The 2,036-nt window shown below is 48.3% G+C and overlaps 1 protein-coding gene across 1 annotated transcript in view; it reads left to right on the forward strand.

Moving 5' to 3' along the window:
* Window positions 1-1,025: 1,025 nt before the first annotated feature.
* LOC119582253 (surface protein-like) overlaps window positions 1,026-2,036 on the forward strand; it is a 1,175-nt gene continuing 164 nt past the window's right edge. Inside the window, exons 1-2 of the mRNA XM_037930475.1 lie at window positions 1,026-1,237; window positions 1,496-2,005. Coding sequence (XP_037786403.1) covers window positions 1,155-1,237; window positions 1,496-2,005 — 593 coding nt within the window. The 5' untranslated portion in view covers window positions 1,026-1,154. The remainder of the gene's footprint in view (window positions 1,238-1,495; window positions 2,006-2,036) is intronic.

Genomic DNA, 2,036 nt, shown 5'->3' on the forward strand with positions numbered 1-2,036 from the left:
GTCTCAGAGCATCATGCAAACCGAGAACAGCGACTCTGGGCCAAATACCATATCAGACTCCCGCCCTTTCAGTCGGAGCTGGAGCTGGAGAACCTGCCGCCTTACCAGGAGTACGAGGTGAAGGTGGAGGCGCGGAACTCCTACGGCGAGGCCCCTTGGCGAAGCAGACGTCATCACAGGCTTCTCTGGCCAGGACGGTGAGTAGGCTACCTTATGTGATTTTCAGCCGTAAAGGTTTTGGGAAAGCCCAAAGTCGGATATAAAGCGACTGTCCGGCAAAGTCCCCGGATAGCTGTGGAGAACTGGTCCAAAAGAGAAACAGAGTTTACTCCCTTTCCCAGAGCCCCAAAGGGGCCGCGAAGGTCAGGGGTTTCCCCCGCTGACGCAACGGAAAGTTTTTCCCCCTTTGGAACCATGACGAAGAAATTTCCCCGAAAAAGGTCCTCTCCCTTGGGTTTAAGGTTTGGGCGTGCTTTTAAATTTTTTTTTGCATTTTTATGCCCAAATTAAAATACGGGGACCTTAAATTTTTCTATGTTAAGACTACCAAACACTTTCAAAGGGATTTTGTAAATCACATGAGTCGACGACATACTGCTATCGTCTTTTTCTCCTCCAGGTGGAGTACTGGGAGGAGTAGCCCACAGCGCCCCCCAGGAGATTTTCCCGGGCGACGGGCCTGAGCTGCGCCGACTAAAGGGTCTCCGCCCCTTCAAACCAATTTCCCCCGCCCCCATCACGTTGCCCAAAACAGAAATACACGGGGGCCCTCCCGCGGGCCCCCAGTGGGGTTCACGATGCCAAAGGGGGTCTGGGGGGAAAACCCCCCAATCCTCTTTTTCAATCAAATTTTAAAAAATCTTTTCCTCCCCTATCAAATTTAATTTCGGAAATGGGGTAAACCCTTGTAAAAACATTTGGAATTTTTTTTTAAAAAATAATGTAGGAATAAAATTTTACAGACCTGGGCCAGTCACGACCTGGAGGGTGCGAACAAAGGGCGCTGACGTCCTTTTTTTTCGTGAGGGGGACCCTTTCCCGACGATCCTCAGGGCGTAATCCTCGGGTACGAAGTCAGGTACCAGAAAGTAGTTGAGGACGGGGAGGAGGGAGTTTGGGAAACATTACCAGGGCACATCCCCGCCTCCACCAGGATGGTCAAGCTCGCCGACTTAGAGGAGGAGGTCAGCTATGAGGTCAGCGTCGCTGCCGTGAACGGAGCCGGAGAAGGTGAATGGTGAGTATTGGCATCAGGCGTTGATTTTTTGGGCATATAATGATTTTAAGTTACTATATTGATTATGAATTTTATGTTGAAGTGAAAACAAAGCAAATATGTGATGTGACAGATAAATTATGTGATTTGGTTTGATCATAATTAAATTTTGGTATGCCAGATGCATTTATTCATACAAATATATATGTATTTTTTATACGATGCAATATGAACACAAAGTGCACTTTACAGTGTTTTGAATATGTGACTTCTTTCTAGGACATCTTCCACGGTTGACCTAGAAGCACCTGAGCCACAGGTGCCAGCTGTCCCTGTATTCAGCTGGTCATTCCAGAAGGAAGTTGAGGAGGACCACAAAGACAAAGACGGGGACGGCGATGTGGACGAGGAGGACATTCGAAATCAGAACATGATCATCGGCGATACCGATGCGGACGGTGATGTAGACGAGGACGACGTCTTGGATACAGATAATGATGGAGATATTGACGAAAAAGATATACAAGTCGCTGATATCGATAATGATGGGGACGTCGACGAAGATGATGTGAAAGCTGCAGACAGGGACGGCGATGGAGATGTCGATATTGCTGACATTGGTGATGAGGACGGAGACGGCGATTTCGATGGAGACGACGTTATCGCTGCTGATGAGGACGGAGACGGTGACATCGACGCAGCAGATGAGGACGAGGAAAATGTCCTTTTGGAAGACAAAAATGCAGATGGGGGGGAACGTTTAAGACATGTTGGCGATCCAACAAAAGGGTGGAAATCGACGAAGGGACATGATTTAAGC

The sequence above is a fragment of the Penaeus monodon genome, chromosome 15 (genome assembly GCF_015228065.2).
Source record: "Penaeus monodon isolate SGIC_2016 chromosome 15, NSTDA_Pmon_1, whole genome shotgun sequence".
NCBI lineage: Eukaryota > Metazoa > Arthropoda > Malacostraca > Decapoda > Penaeidae > Penaeus > Penaeus monodon.